The following is a 19318-nucleotide window of genomic DNA, read 5'->3' on the forward strand; positions in this document are numbered from 1 at the left end:
AATCACGTATAGGAGGGAAATCATATTCTATTCTTTGGTATGGTTTAAATTTTTTTCAGCATGTACATGTGTAAACTTTTTGTTTGAAGAAAGAGAAAAAGGAAATACATTTCACACTCCCCTGGTTTCATCACTTGTTAGCAGGAGAGCCTTGTGCAGGGCCAAAGGGCCGCTCTTTGTTTGTTCTGCTGAGTGACGGTGTGGAAGGCTGTGTGCTGTCTTTGCATTGTTCATAGCCACTTAGTAAAGGAGGGAGGAGACGTTCTACAGTATCTTATCAATTTCTTTCCAATGGATGTTTAAATGATGAGTAGTACAATAAGAATAGAACAAAAATTACGTCTCTAGCTCTTATTTGTTCTGCATTCCTATATTAATGTATATTAGTTGCTGATACCTAAGTGACGGAAGTGGCACCCATATCATTTGGATATTTTCTAGTGAATATCCTCATTCTTAAAATAACCAAAAAGGTCCGAGCAAGTAATTTCTAAATTACTGGGTTTTCTCCCTGAATTCCTGGTTATAATCAAAGATGATCTAATTCACCACGTCATCTGGGCTAAAAGCCTGCAGACTGCCTTTGACTCTCCCTCCTGCTGAGTGTTGCCAGTTAGGTTTCCCTGCAGTGTTGTGTACTTCTGCTGCTGCCAGCACTCCATTCATCCTCTCTGGTCCTTGTAAGTGGCCATTCCCTTCCTCACTCCTCCAGCTGAGTAGACCAAGCCACTGCTAGATAATCTATCTGTCTTAAATGCTGCTGGGGTAAGGTTATTTCACTGCTTAGAAATCTTAATTGGCTCCCCTTGTTTGTTTTCAGGATAATTAAAATTTTGCTTTGTCCTCAGCTCCCATTGTTATTGTTACTGAAAACAAATGACTCCTAATTTTCCTACTACACTTCTTCAGTGTGCTTCAGTGAACTAACTTTCACCCTTTGGCTAATCTTATTTCGCCATTTTTTCCACCCGAATCCCATCTGCTTACTAGGACTCTTTCTAAGAGAAGGAGCTACGAGTGTGTTTGGTTGGAGAGTAGGAATGAGAGTAGGAATTATTCAGTGGGTCAGAGATGAAGCCGAGAGGTAGCCAGATGAGGTTTGGCCTTTGTGAATTTAAGTACAACTGGATGATACTGTTGTGGAGTCTGGTGATCTAATTTTTGCTTTTAAAGATTGCCCGGATTATTTAGAGAATGGAGAAGCTAGAATAGAGGTAGAAAAACCAGTTAGGTGTCAGCTGATAGTATTTTAGGGAAGAGATAAAGAGAGGGGAAGATAGTAAATAGGGAAATTTGGGACTTATTTTGATGACAGATCAAAATGGTCTTGCTGGTGAATTAGTTGTGTACAGTTAGGGGAAAGGACAGTTTGGGGATGTACCTTGGCTTTTTGCCTGAATCCCTGTGCAGATGATGGTACCGTTAACTGAGATATGAATCTGTGAGGAGGAACAGGCTGTGGTGTGTGAGTTATGTGTGTGTATTTTGGGGAGGTGAGGAAAAGAGGTGTCCAAATAACAGTTTTGGCTGTGGTAAGGGTGAGATGCCTATTAGGAATTCAAGCGAGTGGGCAACTGGACATGTGAGTCTATAACTCAGGCTAGCTTCTTAGCCTGAGATTGAAATTCAGGGTTCACTAATGTTTAAATGGGTTTTAAAACCCAATACGGATGAGATCACCCAGGACCGAAGACTGAGCCTTCTTACCAGTGTATGAAAGCATGGAGTAGGCACCTCTTTCATGTCAGGCACTGACCCACGTGCTTGAGTGCACATTGGTGGGTAAGCTGGCAGAAGGCCATGCGGACCTGCTGGTGAGGAGGGAGTAATAATAAAGCTAGTGATTCTGGTGTGTCGAGGCTGTCAGGTGTGCAGGGATAAGGTGGGGGGACAGGGCAGGGGCTGATGTAGGCCAGTCCAACTTTCTAACAAGAGAAGTTTCAACTAACTTTATGTTCCTGCTCCACTACAGAATTTAGGTTTTAAAAAGAATTAGAAAAAAAGTAAATTTGTGATTTTTTATTTCCCTTTTTTGTTAAATGTGCTTCTTTTCATGTTAATTTGTTTCTAAGTATGATAGAATAAAACCAATACTTTGTGAATGGAATGAACCTCTTTTTAATAAAGCTACATTTAGAGAGCAGAAAAAGCTTGTAAAGTTATTTGACTGTAATAACAATTATAAATATCTGTGTTAAAAGGCTTGATAGTTCTGAAATGGATCACAGTGAAAATGAAGATTACACAATGTCTTCACCTTTGCCGGGGAAAAAAAGTGACAAGAGAGACGACTCTGATCTTGTAAGGGTGAGCTATTTGGTTTGATTTTATAATTATTATCATTGTTGTTATTATTATTATTACTTTACTGTAAATAATACATTTTACACTGAAACCAGTTAAAGTTTTTAATTAGAAATTTGAGTTTATGATTATCCTCTACCATGTAATTTAAGTATATTGAATTCCTTGTGTTTTTTGTCATTCTACTAAGTAATTTTTTTCTTTAGGTCCTTGGACTCTAGCATGCCAGTTTCATACTCAGGCTGCTTGTTTTTTTTTATTTTGTTTGCCTTTTTTTTTTTTTTTTTTTTAAACACAGTAAGTTTAGATTTAGCTTTAGAGAAAGGAAACAGAATGGGGGTCCCTTAAAGGCTCCTGCATTTTAGTGATTTCTTGAACCTTTAACCTCTAAATAAGCTTCTAGTAAAGATAAGAAATGCTACAGTTCTCATATAGTCCTTGTTTAGTTTTTAAATCTTACCAACGACGATACCTTCTATGATAGATACAATTTGGAAATGTCGTGGGAAGACAAGTTTGGTGGGTTTGGTGCAGATACAGAATACAGCTGTGGGTCTTCACCCACCCTGATGGCCTGAGTCAGTGGGCCCGTTCTACTTGCTGGGTTTGCTCTACCCATTTCTGTAATAACCGAGTAGCCTCTCGGAATCATTTTCTCTTTCTGTAAAATGTGAGTACTTACCTAGTAAGGTTTATCAAAATAAATGAATTAGCCCATATGAATTGTTATAAAGATTAATATTGTTGATTAGTGATTGCTATAAGACACAAGTTAATATGTTTGAATCTACTAAGTTAATAGAGGTGGAAGGTTATTAATAAAATACTTCTGCTTTCTCTGAGATACATGGCAGGGCAAAAGTAAGTTCATAGAAAAAGAAGACAGGTGATACAATAGTTAATGAATAATACAAGAATAAACTTTGGGGCACTCACAGCTGTAAGCCTACTTTTGCCTGCCCTTGTATTACTGCCTTCTTGTCTTTCACGCGCCCACCATCTATAGCCTGGAGACTTACATTCAGTTGTTTTCAGGTTTCTCCAGTGATTTATTTTGCCAGATTATTTCTCTTTCTACTTAAAAAATTATCCTAAAATTCTTACTACATCTTTACTTTCTCTTCTGTAAATTCTGATTTTTCTTGACTTTAAAAATTTCACCCAAGCAGAATTAAAAATTGATTGCCTAGCCAGAAAGGAATGCTTTTATCTAGATTAACAGAAAATGGTCCTTGAATTGGAAAAGGTAGTTATATCTTCTCGTCCTACCTCTCAGCTCCTGTGACAGTTCTTTCATCATCACTTACGAGAATGGGCCGCCCGGGCTTGAAAGCGCCTTCAGTGCAGGAGCGCCTGTGTTCCTGTCCTTCACTGGGTCAGGAACCAGGCCACCCACTGGCCGCGCCCCACCCCCCAGCCCCTCACATTCCGGAAACATGGTTTTGATTCTTAATGATTCTTTATATTTTTTATTCTACAAATTCCACATCTAGTTTTACTTTATAAAGCAATATAAAACACAGTCTCTATTTTTCATAGAACAGTTTGAATTTCTGAGTTTTTGAGACTTTTTTGTATATTTATAATGAAGGCCTTTGGCTGCCCCTTGTGTAACATTGCATTCGTTTCCAAAGTACTAGAACCTATTGATTTAATTTCAACTGAAATATTCTCAAAGAGGTCAGAATTGTGAGACCTATGAATTATAGTGAAAGAGCACAGCCTTCTTTGCCTACTTCTAGCTTCATGTTGATATTTCACTGGAAAGAAATTCTCCATATACATTTATATTCAAATTATAGTTTTACAAGTAACATTTTCCCCATTTTCTGCTCCTAACCTCAGTTTTATACTCCTTCTGCTCTTAAAACTATGCAATGCAAAGCAAAAAAGAAATTAGAGAATGTAGTGCCTTAGCAGAATATATTTATTATTTTATGGTGTTCTCCAAAAAAAAAGCAGGTTTCCTGTTTACCACTAACCTTTTTCATAGCATAAAGGAATGAAACCATCCTTTTAGATCTTTGGACATCCAAATGAATCCCAGCATTTAAAATTGGAAGTGACACTTTAAATTTAGTTTTAATTTAATATTTCTTTTATCTTCCCATCTCTGAGTAAAAACAATTAATTTTTAATTTATGTAAAAAACTAAATAAGTACTCATAAATTAAAACCAATCATTTGTAGGTCTGTTTTTCCTGAAATGCAAGGATAATTTAATGCTAAAAAATGTCTCTTCATATAATACACAAAAGAAAAATTAACAAGAGAATCTCAGGTCATGCCAAAGACATAAATTTTCAAATATGAATTCTTAGTAAACTAATACCAAAAGGGTACATCCTTACCATGGTAACAGTTTTGTCTGTTTACATCAGTAGTGAATAATTCAGTTGAAGTATTATTCCTAAAGGCAAAATACGTGAAGCATTTCTATGAAAAACTAGGAACAAAGCAACCAGCCTTTCACCACTACTATTAAAAATTGTTCTAGAATGTTTGGTCATTTCAAGAAGACCTGAGATAGAAGTCAAAGGTATGATAGTGAGTAAGAAGAGAAATTCATTTTTATTTTTGTACTGTTAAAACTGAGAGAAGTAATTCAAAAACTGCGAGTGTAGCACAGTAGTCACATATCCGCATGTGTGTACATATGTAACTCACGTTACTCTGGTGATTGTACTTGTTCTAGGTCTACACCTGGGGGAAAGGGAACCAACTTCACTACAGTAACCACTACAGCGATAAAATTAGTCAGGCAGACAGACAGATCTAAACATGACCGTAAAAAGAAGTGGTGAAAACCTGTGTAGAGAAAATATCAAAATTGAGAAACAGACTTTGACAGAAAAGACATGCCATGTTCTTTCATGGGAAAACTGAATTTAAAAGATGACAACTTTTTCTAAGTTGAATATGTAATGGTAAAATTCCCGTGTGATTTCAGTCCATGTGGAAGAGGAAGTGAATACAAAAAAAGAGGACAAAGAATCATAAGGGCAGCCCAAACTACTGTGCTGCTCTTAAATAGCCCCAGAACATTAATTTTTAAAATACAATAAAGAGTAAAGAAAGCATTACAAATCAGTAATTTTGGAATAATTGTGTCTCTGGGGGTGAGAGTAGGCAAAACAGTTGAGAACCTCATCACCCATTCAGTTTTTAAAAACAAGACAGACTAATGTCCATCTGCCTAGGCTGCCGTAACGAAATGCCATCAACTGCCGGGCAGCTCAAACAACAGAAACGGATGTTCTCACAGTTCTGGAGGCTGGGGAATGGAAGTGTGCAGTGCCGGCTGGTTCAGTCCCAGGGAGAATGTCCTTCCTGGTCAGCACACGGTCCCTCCCCGTGGTGACCTCACGCGGTGGGAAGAGACATAGAGCGTTCCCCGGTTCTCTTCTGAGGGCACCAGTTCCATCGCAGGGACCCCACCCTCGTGGCCCCATCCCCAAATACCATCCCCTTAGAGGCTGCAGCTGCAGCCAGTGAGTCTGGTAGAGGCGCAGTTCAGCCCATAACAAATAGGAAATAAAGTGCTAAGACGTACAAGAGTGTAAGAATAAAATGTAGATCACAACACTAAGACTCCAGTAAACAGATGAAGTGGGGCATAATACTGATGACATAATTAGGCATTTCACAAATAGGAAGTGCAAGTGACTAATTAAACATTTGAAATTACAGATAGGTCATTTTTGTTTTCACTGATTTTTAAGAGTAAATTGCTATAGACTTTTGGAAGTTAACTGTTACAAATATCCGTATTTGTGTATATGTGTATTATGTATGTGTGTATATGGAGAGCATTGTCTGTTTGTTCATACATATTATTATTTGTTTCTCTGAAGAATTTTCTCAGTTTCCATCTGCTGATAAATGTATAAATTTTCTGAATGTAGACTAGGATTTTATTTTAAATTTGAAAATCACTGATTTTTAAATTATTTTTGTTGTCAATTAGTTGTACCTGGGAAGAAGCAGTGTGTTAGATTCAGAAGTGTGTTTAAAACTTTTCATAAATGATATGTTCTACTTTTGTATTTTGCATCTTTCATTTGTAAAACAATGAGTCCTTTTATGATGTTTAAAACATATGATGGTTGATATGTCTTACTGTGTACTGTGTGGTAGAATTATTCACATTGAGTATCAAAACAGGACCCTTATACTTTAGTATAGTAGTCCATTATTCAGGCATTGAATTTAGAATGTTCTTTTTATGAAATAGCTCTTCACTAAAATTTATAATTTAATAAAATGCTGGTCTTGAGAGGTTTCCATTTGAGGCTCTCTAGCTTAAGTAAAAATAAATAAATTACCCTGTTACCCCAGATAATTTCTTTAATTAAAAGAATAATAATAGCCCTGGCTGGTGTGGCTCACTGGATTGAGCGCCGTCCTAGGAACCCAGAGGTCATTGGTTCAATTCTCAGTCAGGGCGCATGCCTGGGTTGCAGGCCAGGTCCCCGGTTGGGGTCGTGTGAGAGGCAACCAATCGATGCATCTCTCACACAAATGATGTTTCTCTCCCTCTCTGTCCCTCCTTTCCCTGTCTCTAAAGATGGATAAATAAATCCTTTAAAAAACCGAGTAAAGTTATGGTTCTGATGTATTTAAGAACTCTGCACTTTAATTATATTTTATGGCAAAAGTTGGTAACAGCTTTTTTGTGTTATTCTTCAAAATATGCTAACTAATAACTTCACACTTGACATTGTGATTTTTATTCCTAGTCTGAATTGGACAAACCCAGAAGCCGGAAAAAAACACCTGCTGCCGACTCAGAGGAGAAACTAGGCCTGGATGACCTGACTAAGCTGGCACAGGAACAGAGACCCAAAGGTGGTCAGCGTGGACGGAAGAGAGGCCACACAGCCTCTGAGTCAGATGAGCAGCAGTGGCCTGAGGAAAAGAGGCTCAAAGAAGACCTGTTAGAAAATGAGGATGAACAGAATAGCCCACCAAAGAAAGGTAAAAGAGGCCGACCACCAAAACCTCCTGGTGGGGGAGGTACAGCAAAAGAAGAGCCAACAGTGAAGGCTTCTAAAAAAGGAAGCAAAAAAAAATCTGGACCTTCAGTAGCAGAAGAGGAGGAAGAAGAGGAAAGACAAAGTGGAAACACAGAAGCGAAGTCAAAAAGCAGACAGCACCGGCCATCCCGGAGGGCCCAGCAGAGGTGAGCACGTGCAGCGCTGTGCATGTATGTAGTTCTCTGTTGGCAATCGTAATTTGACGCTGTCCACGTTTGGGTCTCCCCAAGCAGAGCAGAATCTCCTGAAACTAGTGCAGTTGAATCCACTCAGTCCATCCCACAGAAAGGACGAGGAAGACCATCAAAAACGCCATCACCATCACAACCCCCCAAAAATGTGTAAGTTGTAAATAATGTTAAATTTCAAACCAATTTCAAATTCTTTTGCAAAAGCTTATAAATTTTTAAATATACATTGGGCTGCATTTAAATGCCATATGGTTAGCCCCAATACACTAGGTAAGACAAAATTTTTATAAACTTACCTAGGTGATTGATGTCACAGTTAACCCTTTGGTAACTTCTGTACATTTTTACAGGATTTAAGCAAATCTTTATTTAATGAATACCAAACAGTTTATTAGTTCCAATACAGACTTTATGGTACCTGAAGAGGTGATAAGGTATTTTTAAATAATCACAGCATATTGACCAGGTTGCCTTATCATTCCATGGTACAAGTTTTCATGTCTTTCCTCAGTAACTTTTTAAAAAATAGCTTTTACACTTTTTGTTTTTATTCTTTTCACTGTGTAGGAAAGTTACAGGCATCGTTTTTCTTAAATTACATCCAGAGAAATTATCACATGCTGCTGATCTCAGTTTATGATGTATCAATTTTTTTGTTTTCTAATCAGATTAACACATCTGTATCCACATACACATAGTTTTGGGTGGTCACACAATCACATGTTTACATGGCAATTGTAATAACAGATCTCTATCTACAGCTTTAAAGTGATGGGAACATTTATGCTCTGTAAATTTTTCACTCTTTCGTCTCACTTATTTAACTGGAAATAGGATGGCATGTCTCTGATTAGTCAGAAAATCTCCAGTTTTTCTTAGCACAATCCCATGACATAAGTACACAGTGGCTTGATTTTTCAGCGTTGCCAGACCACTTTGGTGAAATAGTTATCTCAAAAGCTTTTCCTCTTCCGTATATTGCACAAGAAGAGGTAAAGTTGTCTGAGTATCTAGCTAGTACTTCGTGTTTTCTTCCCTGTAATTTTTCCCTCAGGTAAAAAGTAAAGGTAAGTACATTTTCTTGGCAGCTCCAATGTATTTGGATTCAACCATGGAAAGTCACTTGTTTTAAAAAAAATAATTTTTAAGGAATGTTAAATTCCCATGATTAATTTTATAACAAGGGGTAAATATCTTTCAGGCTTATAACTTTAATTTGTTTATATTTGGGCATCATAAAACTAAGGGCTTAATTTTTGTCATGTTCTCTCCTAAAATTATACAAGTCCTCACATTAATTTTCTAAAACAAATATTTCTTTTAAAAAAATCAACACAGAGATCCTATGCTCTATGTTAGCAGCCTACCATCCCTTCACTATGAATTTTTGTTTTAGAGCTAGTAAAATAACATGTTACATTTGCCTGTTTTTCTTCTTCTGTCTTCAATGGATTTAAGGACCATTGCATTATTTTCTGTGTAATACCTGTATTCTGTTAATTGTGGGGAAAAAATCGAGTTTAAAAACGTCTTAGGGAGATTCAAGATGACAGCGGAGTAGGTGGAAGGTACACTCATCTCCTCCCAGGACCAAATTGGAATCATAGCTACAATACAGACCCTGAACAGCCAGCTGACGACAAGCTCAACAGAAGTCTTACGACCAGGGGTTCACAAAAGAAGCCACATTGAGGCTGGTAGTAGGAAGGGCGCAGAAGCAAAAGGGTTGGCATCGCGCCCCTGTGTGGTGACTGAGACCCAGGAGGGATATCTCAGGTACAAAAGGTCCCCCCTGAGGAGAGTAGGGTTTCAACCCAACCCGGGCCCTGACTCAGAGCACCAGAGCCAGGAAGAGGAGACCACCTAGGATCTGGCTGTGAAAACCAGCAGGGATTCTGCTAGGAACCCAGGCTGTGGAGCCAGCCACTCACCCCTGGCTCCAGCAGAGGGAGGGAAGCTCCAATCTGACTGGGTTGCGTGAGGAGAGAGAGGGCTGTGTGGCTCCAGGGAGAGAGCCAAAGGGACAACTGCCAGGGTCCCTGTGCTGAGTCGTCCTCCCACCCCGCCCACAGACACTGTCTTTCTTGGATCCAGCAGTACCTTCCCAATGGCATCACCCTGGGGGAGTGCTCTGGCCCCACCCTCCTTACACCCTCCAGAGGAGCCAGCATTCTGGGCCACTGGTGTGGAGACCCCAGTGTCAGAGGCTGAGTTGTGCACTTGGGGGCAGGGGCAATGCCCCACACCTGTCCTCCAGCCTGATACACTGAACCTGCCCTCAGGATGGGGACCCCACCCTCCTGAGGGCAGGCTTTCCAGAAGGCCAGGGAAAAATCTGGGGCAGACTGAGCCATATGGCTCCAGGATGGGGTGTTTTTCCCTCACACACCCAACCAGTGCAGAACCTGCCCTTCACAGGGCCAAGATACAGTAAGTATAAAAGTGGACATAGAAACAATAAAAAAGAACTGATCAAAAACGAAGAAGACAGTATCTGAAATGAAGAACTCACTAGAGAGAATAAATAGTAGGTTGGATGGAGCAGAGGACTGAATCAGCGATTTTTAAGACAAGGTAGCAGCAAACACCCAATCAGAGTAAAGAATAAAAGTAAAGAGCAAAAAGTAAAAAAAAATTCTAAAAAATAATAGTTTAAGGGCCCTTTGGGGCAACATAAAGTATAAAACATCCGCATCACAGGGTTACCAGAAGGAGAAGAAAGAGAGCACGGGATCGAGAGCTATTTGAAGAAACAATGACTGAAAACTTCCCTAACCTGGTGGGAAAAAAGATACACATGTCTGGGAAGCCAGAGGGTCTCTCTCATGATGAATCCAAAGAGGCCCACACCAGGAAACATAATGAAAACCCCAAAGGTTCAAGACAGAAAGCTGGAGGTAGAAGACTATATGGGGGATAAATGATAGTGGAAAACATACAGTAACAAAAAAAGACAAAGGGAATCTTAAAAGCAGCAAGAGATGGTTACCTACAAGGGGGCTCCCAGAAGACTGTCAATTCATTTCTCAATAGAAACATTTCAGGCCAGAAGGGATTGTCACAAAATACTCAAAGTGATGAAAAGCAAGGACCTTCAACCAAGACTACTCTATCCTGCAAGGCTATCATTTAAAATTGAAAGAGAAATAGTGAGTTTCCCAGACAAGAAAAAGCTGACGCAGTTCATTACCACCAAACCAGTATTACAAGAAATGTTAAAGGGTCTCCTTTAAGATGAAGGAAAAAAAAACATAGGACCATAGTGATAAAGAATAAGTAGCAATCAATATGCACCTATCAGTAATCAACTTAAATGTAAATGGCTCAAATGCTCCAATCAAAAGAGATAGGGTAGCTGATTGGATTAGGAAACAGAACTCATTTCTAGGTCTCTACAAGAGACCCACCTCAAAATGAAAGATGCACACAGACCTTAAGTAAAAGGATAGAAAAAGACGTTTTATGCAAACAGAAATTTAAAAAAGCTGGGGAAGCAATACTTATGTCAGACAAAATAGACTTTAAAACAAAAGCCCTCGTAAGAGGCAGAGGAAGACACTGCGTAATGAAGAGGGCAGTCCAACACAGGAGCACCTGAGTGTGTGAAGCATCTTGTTGGCCCCGAAGGGAGAGAGCCACAGCAGTAAAGTCACAGGAGGGGACTTTAACACCCCACTGACATGGATAGGTCTTCCAGACAGGAAGTCAACAAGGAAACAGTAGCCTTTAGTGACACAGTAGACCTCGTGGATTTAATTGGTATCTTCAGAGCATTTCACCCCAAAGCAACAGAATATACATTCTTTTCAAGGGCACATGAGACATTTTCTAGGTTAGGCCACTAAACAAGTCTCAGTGAATTTAAGATTAATATAATCTGATGCATCTTCTCTGAATCAATGGAATGAGACTATAAATCAATTAAAAGAAAAAACTGAAAAACACATAATATGGAAGCTAAATAACATGTTACTAGACAAAGAATGGTTTAACAAGGATGTCAAGGAAGAAATCAAAAGATACCTTGAGCTGCCCTGGCTGGTGTAGTCTGTGGATTGAGCACAGGCCTGCAAACCCAAGGGTCACAGGTTCGATTCCTAGTCAGGGCACATGCCTGGGTTGCAGGTTCAGTCCCCTGTCAGGAAAAATGTAGGCTACTGTAAGGATGTAATGGGAGAGCTGGGAAATTAGGGACATTTTCTCTTGCGGAAGTGACAAGTTGATTCTTTGAGAATAATGGGAATTAGGCTGATAGAGAGGAACTTTTCAGGTAGAGAGATCACTGTATTTGGAGGTTATGAAGCAGGAACAGTCTTGACAGATTCAGAGAGCTGAAGGATGGCAGGGGGTGCTGGATTGCAATTGTGGGGAATCGGGGACTGGAAAGAGATCCCAGTGGGCCCTGCAGGTAGGTGGTATGAAGAGACGGGCAGAATCCCTCAGAGTGCAGTAGGCAGCCATTCAGGGGGAGTGGCTTTAGCTGTGTGTACTTGTTAAAGATGACTTTGTTAAGAGAAGAACCAAGAGATGACAGGGCTTGGAAATAAGTCATAGTGATAGAGGCAGGGCCAAGTGAGTGGATTTGAGATTTCTTTGTAAACCGAATCCACTGGGCCAGATCAAGAGTGGTATATTATTAAGGAAGACTGGATGGATTCTCTGCTTTGATCAGCTCAGGAGATACAAATGCCTTTTACTCATTGGGAGAGATGGAAGAGCAGAGTTTATGTTTTTAATTCCTTTGTGGTGTTGGTCTCAGTCACACTTGTTTTTGTTACTTGCTTGATTCGAGGATTAAACACCGGTTTAGGGTGCAAAGTATAAGAATAATATTTCTTGTTTTATAAGGTAATTAAACATTTAAAAGATAATCTGAGAATTCACCAAGTATTTAAATTACTTCTCTAAAGAGGTGTAAATCTCCTTAGAGATCAGAGCTTCATTGTAGTTTACTTGTTTTCTACTTTAGCCGTGCGGGACGCTCCAAACAAGCAGCTGCTAAAGAGAACGACTCCAGTGAAGAAGCCGACGTGTTTCAGGGCAGCTCCCCTGTCAACGAGGACGTGCCGCCGGAAGAAGCAGAAGAGGAGGAGGTTTCTCCAGTGAATGTACGCGTTGGTTGTAGCGCCGTGTGTGATAGGGTGGGGTGTGGAAATAGAGTCGGTCAGTATTTGGTCACATCCACTCAGCACTCTCTGTTACTTATAATTCCAAGTATTTACAGATTTTTCTTCTGTAGTTTGTAGCACTGTTTCCTCTCCCAGCTTGTATGACAGAGAGCACACCTTCTCTGGAAGCCTGACCCAACGCGAGAATGGATGTAGCCTAGCGAACGTGTAAATGTCACATTCAGACTAAACGTAGAGAAGGACAAGAGCCAGTATGGTGCTGGCACTTCAGGCATTTTGTACCTTGATTTTAGAGCACTGGTGTCTATTAAGTATACTGTTGTTTACGTTTCATTAATTTTGTTTGAGTTTCACAGTAGAAACTAGAAGTTAGTCAATCATGTAGAATAAATATCTTTAAAATCAGCTTTGGAATTAATAAAATTGGTAATAGACACTTCTTTTACAAAGGTAGAATGTGGTGCTTCCTGAGATACTTTTTGAATTATTTAAGTAGTGACTGGTTCCACAACTCAGGTACTTCCCTTTGGAAGAACAGTAATTAAACTTTTACGTAAGAGCTGTTCTCTTGATAGTACTGATGCTGAGCGTGGAGACCAGCTCAGCCAGCCATCTTGCTTGAGAAGTGCGTGCTCTGTGGCCACGTCCCAGGGAGGACCCCACTCCTCTTCTGGCCACACCAGGGTTCGTGTGTGTGTGAGTGGGAGGGTTCAGACCACGGGAGAATGCGAGTACGCTGCGTTGTGGTCTCAGACTAACTGGGCATGTTTCCTACAGAGTGTTTTGAGGTTATAAAAATAAGGTGGAATAGTCTCCGATGTCTTCATCAAAGGAAAATAATTAAATTGAAATCCTGTTCTTTTTATATTCCTGTTGTTCATACTGATCTTTTTTGAACTTAAGTTTTATGCTTTCGTTCGCTATTGCCAGTTAATGGTAATACGTCTGAATTTCAGCTCACTTAATATTTATTTGATAGTTGTTAGGATCTAAACTCAGTAACTACTTTCCCAGAAAGACAGCTATAAACCTCGGTTTGTAAGTACCAAATGTTGTCTTTACCACAGAAATATAAGTACAAAGATATTTGCAATTGTTTTACTTATTGTTGACATTTTGTTCATATCTTTTGAAAATTATTAAATAGAAAAGTAATTTTCTCCTGCTATTCTGGGAAAAGCTTTTTATGAACATTCAAATATTACATAGGTCTAAATAAGTGATGCCAAGGCAGCGAGTTAAAATAGGAGAAAGGTTTCAAGGAAAGAAAAGTAAAGAAAATCAGGAACAAGTAAGAATAATGATTGGTTTAAAATAGTAATTATTATTGCTATGTCTTATAAATGTGTACCCATTTTAATTAAGCATATGGTGATTTTTCTTTTAAGGTACGGCGGCGAAGTTCTAAAAGAGAAAGACGATGAACAAATGTAATAATTTCAATGTGAACGCTTTAAAAAGTCATTTTTTGTCAAGCTTGAGGCTGAGGAAAGCCTTTGATGCACAAACCAGGACTGCTGGAGAGTGGACAGTCGGACCTTCGTTTGATGGCCTCATACGCCGTGGTCACACACTCAAGCCGTACGCGTGGTGGTGACATTGACTATGGAGTGTCGTGAAAGTGTAATTTGCGATGGCTATGTAGAAATAAACTAAAGAAGAAACTTGTAAATATATTTTTCTTTTTTTTTCTTTCTTTTTTTTTTTAATGTTTCTGACTTCTAAAGTGCTTGTATAGCTTTTATCCGTGGCTTTAAACTGACAGTGCCCAGCTGTTTATTGGATCTATTGATTGGAAGAGTTGGTTAGGATGGACCTTAAGCAGTCGTCTGTCAGTGTTTGTATTTGTATACTCTGCAGTTTTACTGTGAAGAATTTTTTGTTCAACAAGTGGTGTCATTTCTTGATGTCACTGTTTGTTGGAGTTAAATGGTCTCTGTCCCTTGTGCATCTCACCTAGTGCTTACTCCTGGGCGCCCCTGGTCTCCAGAGGTGCTACCCCACCTGCAGCACACCCAGCAGACGCCCTGAGGGGAGGGCCCCTGTGTAAGGCGAGTGGCCGTGGTTGTCCTGCCCGGTGGGCGTGTCTGACACCTCAGTGTCGGTCCCAGAGTTTTCTGCCTTTCGTGGCAATGAAAATTTTAACAGAGAGATTTAAAATATTTTAATTTTAAAGAGTGTGTGATAAAATAATGTACTGAATTCTTTATTCCATTTTATCATCCCTTTTCAGTTCTTACTAATCTACTGTATCAATAAAATTCTGTAATTTGAATTAGTTTTTAATAGTCTAGAATGTTATTGTGTATAGATATTTCCCCTTGAACAAGATGTTCAGAAAATGCAAATTATTACACTATAATATAAAATCTGATATGTACACATTAGGAGAGTTCTAGTTCTTCATAAAAATGTAAAGGTAATCAGAAAGAAAAAAAATTTTATTGATGCAGTGTGTCTTTATAAAGCTGTTCTTGAAAGCAAGTGTTTGTATTTTATAGTGAGTTGCATGTTTATGAAAAATGCTACAACTGGGATGTGCTCTTTCTGTAAATTCTTATTTAGCCATAGTATATGATGGATTGCCCCATAACATAGTTTTTCATCAAGAGTTTATTATTGTACTTTATTTTGGAGCCAAAAAGAACTGTTCGGGGCGGGGGGAGGGGAGGGGGAGGGGAGCACACATCCACCCGGGGAGCCGCTGTCGGCATCAGAGTTCCCCGGCTTTACGTGAAACCCCGCCTTGTCCTGACTGGGAGAAGTGGGGGTTCATTTGGACTTCGAGAAGGTCTTTTTTTCCCTTCACTGTAATCTGTAAAATTACTAAAACGAATTACTTAAGGCAGTATCCTTTTACAGTTTTATAAACTGTTATTTTGAACCAAAACTTACTCATTATTACTACTTAATATCTAGCTAAATTCATTTAGTATTTCAGGGGCTGTTCTTTTTTCATAGTTAACATTAGAAAAAAAATCATATTCTAAATTATTAAATTTATCACATTGAATAATGGAACATTTTCACATAATACACCATTATGTTTAAGGTATATTTCCAAAATTGATTATAATAGATGGGGGATATAATAAAGAAACTATTTTGGAAAATGACATTTTACTATTTTCCAATGTATATCACAATTGATGTGATGATTTTTTTTAGAGATTTCTTCATGTTTATAAAACTGCCTTTTATTTTTGAAAAGTCTTTTGACTTGAGTCTTACTCTCTCAATATGTTACTCCTCATTTACAACAGTGCTGACGTCAGCGGTTGCGGGAGGCTGCTACACGTCGAGGCAGCTAATGTCGGACCAAGATACATTGGCTTTTAAACATTTCATCAGCTCAGCTCTCCCAAACATGCTATTTCTATTTCAGCAGTACAGAGGCATGTTTATAAATCCATAAAATACGGAATAAGGGACAGCTTTGTATTTTCGTTGTAGCCTAAATTGCACTGGAAATGTTTATGGAAATATATCTTTAAGACCCTTTTATAAAACAACAAAAAAACAAGCGTGGAGGAATTTTATTTGCATGATCATAGTGAAGCACATTTTACTGTACATTAATCCTGTACATCAGTTCACAAAAATGTTCACTGTAAATTCTGTTCAATGCCAATGAGTGTGATTTTCTAATGCGTCTGTTCCCTTTTTGGGGAGGATTATGATGTAAATTTTCCATTTTTTCTGTAGAAGAATAGGTGCAATAATGATCAAAGTTTTGATGTCCTGAGTCTTCATTTTAGGGGATTATCTTATTATTATGTTTAAACTTAACATTTCATGTACTGACATTTGGAGAGCCACATACTATAAAGTAAAATGAAGTATATGTAAAACATTGATTGCTAACAGTGCTTAGCAAGCTCTTCAGTGATGATGTTCATTTTGAAAACATGTATTGTGCAAACGTAAGAAAACAGTCGCTCGCTGTAACAAGTTCCATGATGAAATCTCGACCTTCAGTGAGGCCGCCGGGCCGCAGCGCTGGCGGAAGCCTCTTCGGCGGTCTCCAGGGTTGTGTGCACATGGCGGTGAAGCCTGCCCCGTGTAGCAGAGGTCAGGCCACTTTCTGTGTCTCCTTACCACCGCTGCTCAGTACGGCTTTTAAGATTTCCTTTCCGCCCACTTGGAAAATGTCAGGAATGGAAGAAATTGTTTAACTTAGGCATATTTCCCTTACCATACAGTATTATGTCACCATGATGAACAATTGGTATTTAGATAAATAACTGACTTTCAGACACATTTTTGGATTTTCTCTGAAGTTGAATAAACATGAAAGCTACTATATAATTGTATCATTTCATTTATGTGAAGCTATATCTATATACTTAAATATTCTTAATGGAGCAAATTCTGATGATGTTTAATTTCATGAAGAGAACATAATATTTCCTAGTAACATGTTTTTCAAAGTTTTTGTTAAAACTCTAGCAAAAACCTTGGCTGACAGATTCACTAAGTACTATTTAAGGTGTAAAGGATTGCATAACTGAGGATTATAAATGTGTAATACAGACTTGTAAAGTAACCACTAAGAAGATAAGTTGCTAGTGGCAGTTTTGTTAATTCAGCAAGTATTTACTGAGTGCCTGCTCCTTGCTGGGCTGGTAAAGGAGGATAAAGTGTGATGGAGATAGGATAAGCCGCCCTTGGGAAGCTTACATCTCCACAGGTGTTGGGGGCGGGGGGGGGGGGGGCGGTAAGAAAACAAGAATTAAATACACAGTGTCAGACTGCGAAAAGTTGTAGAGGGTGAAAATGATTGCAGAAGCTATTTTACATACTTCGAAGCTCGGTTATTTGTTACACACAATCTAAGATTGTGTCTTTTTCATGAAGTGACACTTTCCCAGTTCTGAAGTGTCACGGGTCCATATGCACCACGCCTACTCCAGCGGCCAATGACACAGCCACACCTGTTTGGGTTTGGGTGCTGCTTGGACAGCGGCCCTTTGTCCTTTTATTTTCGACAAATGTCTGATCTTACATTTAAAGTGTGTGTTTTATAAACATCGTGTACTTTGGCATTATTCTTTTATCCAATCTTAGAATCTTTGTTCTTCAATCAGATTGTTTGAACTATTTTTCAGTGTAATTTCTAATGTTGTAGGTTTTAAGTCTACCTACCATCTTGCTATTTATTTTCTTTTTGCCAATCTTTCCTTTTTTCATATATTTTTTTGGGGGCTCTTTAAAACGTGTCTTACTGTTCTGTCTCTTCTGTTAGCTTTTTATTGATGCTTGGTTGTACTTTTTTTGGTGGTTAGTCTGCAGATGCATCGCCTGGGGTAGGACAGTCTGGGCTACATTGATGCTGTGGCCGCCTCTCCAGTCTGTGCTGCAGTTACGTGCTCTGTGGTTCTAAATGCCATTATGTTGTCGCTTTAAATAGTGTTATTTTCTCTTTGTGGTTTTTTTTAAATACAGTTTTGTGCTTCCATATTAATTATTTTCTAGCATGAACACCTTCTCTTAGTATTAGTTATGGTGCAGGTCTGGGGGCATCTAACTCCCATACTGCTTGGAAGGTCTTTACCACTCCTTCATTTTTGAGGGTATTTTCATTGGCTACAAAATTCTAGATTGGCAGTTTTATTTATTGGGCAGCTTAAAAGTTGGCATTCCACTTTTCTTTTGTTTTTCATATTTTTCTATTGTGAAGTGAGCTCAAACCCTTTTTGCTATTTGTAGATAATGTGGCTCTTTATGCCGTTTTATGGTTCCCTCTTCATCGTTTTCAGCAGTTTGACCATAATGAGCCTAATTATTGCTCGTATCATTTTCTTTATCTTCCTTGGGGTTTACTGAGGTCTTAAATCTGTGGGTTGAGTGATGTTTGGAAGAATTCTTGGGCCTTGGCTAGAGTGTCGTCCTGATATGTCAGGGTTGCAGGTTCAATCTGCAACGCAGTCAGAGCACATACAAGAATCAGCCAGTTAGTGCATAGATAAGTGGAACAACAAATCGATGTTTCTCTCTCCCTCCCCCCACCTCTCCCCTTCTCTCTAAAATCAAAGAAGAAAAGCAAAGCAAGCCCTGGCTGGGGTGGCCCGGTTGGTTGGGGTGCCATCCAGTGCACCGAAAGATGCCTGTATAAACTTCCTGGGAGAAGTGGAAATATTGTTAGCATGTGTTAGATGCTACGGGAATGTCTGGGGGCTGGGGGCACCCCAAATAGGTTCACTTGGTGACAGAGACCAGCTTGGTGAAGGAGCTTTCTGAGTTGTGGTTGAGCTGCAGGGAGATTACCTTGCAAAAGTAATTCAGGAGGCCAGCTCAGGGCACTGCTGACGAGATAATGAAACTTAAAGTTTTTAACACAGAAGATTTCAAAAAATGAACTAAAAAGAAGATGGAAACAACACAGACTTTGAAGCAAAAAACGAAAATAATCCTTGAGTTCACTACATCAGGATTTTAGTCTGGGTCACTTTCTCACATATACCTATGTATGTTTTTATGTAAGTAGGATCATACTCTACCTCTCTACACTTTGTCCTCCAAATATTCCTACACAGCCGTCAGCATGTGTGAGTTTATCTCGCCCCTTCAACAGCTGCGTGATGTGCATCGGACAGGCATGCTGCGATTTGGTAAATCGCTGTTGTGGGGATGGGCATTTGGGTCATTTCCATTGCTC

General features: G+C 39.1%; 1 protein-coding gene across 7 annotated transcripts in view; it reads left to right on the forward strand.

Moving 5' to 3' along the window:
• PDS5B (PDS5 cohesin associated factor B) overlaps positions 1 to 16962 on the forward strand; it is a 134084-nt gene extending 117122 nt beyond the window's left edge. For 2 of the 7 annotated variants that reach the window (XM_024568410.3, XM_053916442.1), the window contains exons 31-35: positions 2202 to 2307; positions 7044 to 7486; positions 7571 to 7681; positions 12501 to 12639; positions 14049 to 16962. In XM_024568410.3, the coding sequence (XP_024424178.1) occupies positions 2202 to 2307; positions 7044 to 7486; positions 7571 to 7681; positions 12501 to 12639; positions 14049 to 14084 (835 nt within the window). In that variant the 3' untranslated portion in view covers positions 14085 to 16962. Of the gene's footprint in view, positions 1 to 2201; positions 2308 to 7043; positions 7487 to 7570; positions 7686 to 12500; positions 12640 to 14048 lie in introns of those variants that run through there. The other 5 variants (XM_045201077.3, XM_053916443.1, XM_045201079.2 and 2 more) reach the window with 5 other exon arrangements.
• The last annotated feature ends 2356 nt before the right edge of the window (positions 16963 to 19318 follow it).

The sequence above is a fragment of the Desmodus rotundus genome, chromosome 13 (genome assembly GCF_022682495.2).
Source record: "Desmodus rotundus isolate HL8 chromosome 13, HLdesRot8A.1, whole genome shotgun sequence".
NCBI classification, from domain to species: Eukaryota; Metazoa; Chordata; class Mammalia; order Chiroptera; family Phyllostomidae; genus Desmodus; species Desmodus rotundus.